At 34.2% G+C, this 1,278-nt stretch overlaps 1 protein-coding gene across 1 annotated transcript in view; it reads right to left on the reverse strand.

Moving 5' to 3' along the window:
• The window catches only part of LOC106874390 (uncharacterized), a 280,957-nt gene that overhangs the window by 166,672 nt on the left and 113,007 nt on the right, over window positions 1-1,278 (reverse strand). The window contains exon 57 of the mRNA XM_052968226.1: window positions 728-904. Coding sequence (XP_052824186.1) covers window positions 728-904 — 177 coding nt within the window. The remainder of the gene's footprint in view (window positions 1-727; window positions 905-1,278) is intronic.

Genomic DNA, 1,278 nt, shown 5'->3' on the forward strand with positions numbered 1-1,278 from the left:
ATATATATAGTTGAGGTGTATTCTGTTAAGAAATCAAACATTTATTTATGGAGACAACAATTATATATCACCTGAGGAGATACAACTAGGTCCTACTATACAGGTAAACCATTACATAATTTATATCCTGCATATATGTGGATCTATGTTGTATCGAAACATGTGTAGTAGCCATTAAACAGCTGTCGAATCATACTCCCTCTTCCTTTTGACTCTATTTATTCTTTCCTTTTCTTTTTGTATATATATATATATATATATATATATACACACACACACTCACACATACATACATACATGTATGCACGCATGCATACATACATATGTGTGAGTGTGTGTGTATGTATGAAACTGCTAGGTAGGTTCATGAGCTAGAATTCAGATAATAACCACAAAAAGTTACTAGGTATGAATATATGAATGCATGCACGCCTGTATGTGTGTATATGTATGTAAATTTGTATGCATCATCATCATCATTTAACGTCCGTTTTCCATGCTCACATGGGTTGGATGGTTTGACAGGAGCTGGCCAGTCAGGGAGCTGTCCAGACTCAAATCGTCTGTTGTGGCATGGTTTCTACAGCTGGATGCCCACCCCAGTGCCAATCACTTAACAAAGTTTCCTCGGTGCTTTTTTACATGATGTATGTATTTATGAATGGAAAGTAGATAGAATGAGCAAGTAAAAATAATTTACAAACACAATGAAATATTTCTCACTTACTGGGGGACTTGCTACAACTGTTAGTATGGAAGCTAAAACAGCCAAATTCTCACTTATCGTCGTTCTATAAGATGACTGAGAAAATGTCAGTGTATTAGCATCCCTCAAAATATTGATTAGCACGTTGATCGTACTGGTCCTTACAGGTTGCATTTTGTCAGAAGCTTCAACTTGAAACTAGAAAATACATTGAAAGAAAAAATAGAAAAAGAATGGGAAAATTAATTTTTATGTCATTCAATTTATCTGTACAAGAATGATTAGACAAAATATGTTAATGAAGTATCTATTTCACAGCTGAACGCCCTTCCTGGTATTAACCCTAATCTATTTTTCAAGTGAGGTATGTTTTATTCCACATGGCTTTGAAGGACTAAATCAAGTGGGTTATTTATTAGCAGAAGTGTCAATAAGAAAGCCACATGAACTTGGATTAGCTTTTGGATTAGTGAATAGTAGATGTATACAAACACATAGACACACACGTATATAGGTATGCACATATGCATATATATATATATCATCATCATCATCATCATCATCGTTTAACG

Source organism: Octopus bimaculoides, chromosome 5 (genome assembly GCF_001194135.2).
Source record: "Octopus bimaculoides isolate UCB-OBI-ISO-001 chromosome 5, ASM119413v2, whole genome shotgun sequence".
In the NCBI taxonomy this organism is placed as follows: domain Eukaryota; kingdom Metazoa; phylum Mollusca; class Cephalopoda; order Octopoda; family Octopodidae; genus Octopus; species Octopus bimaculoides.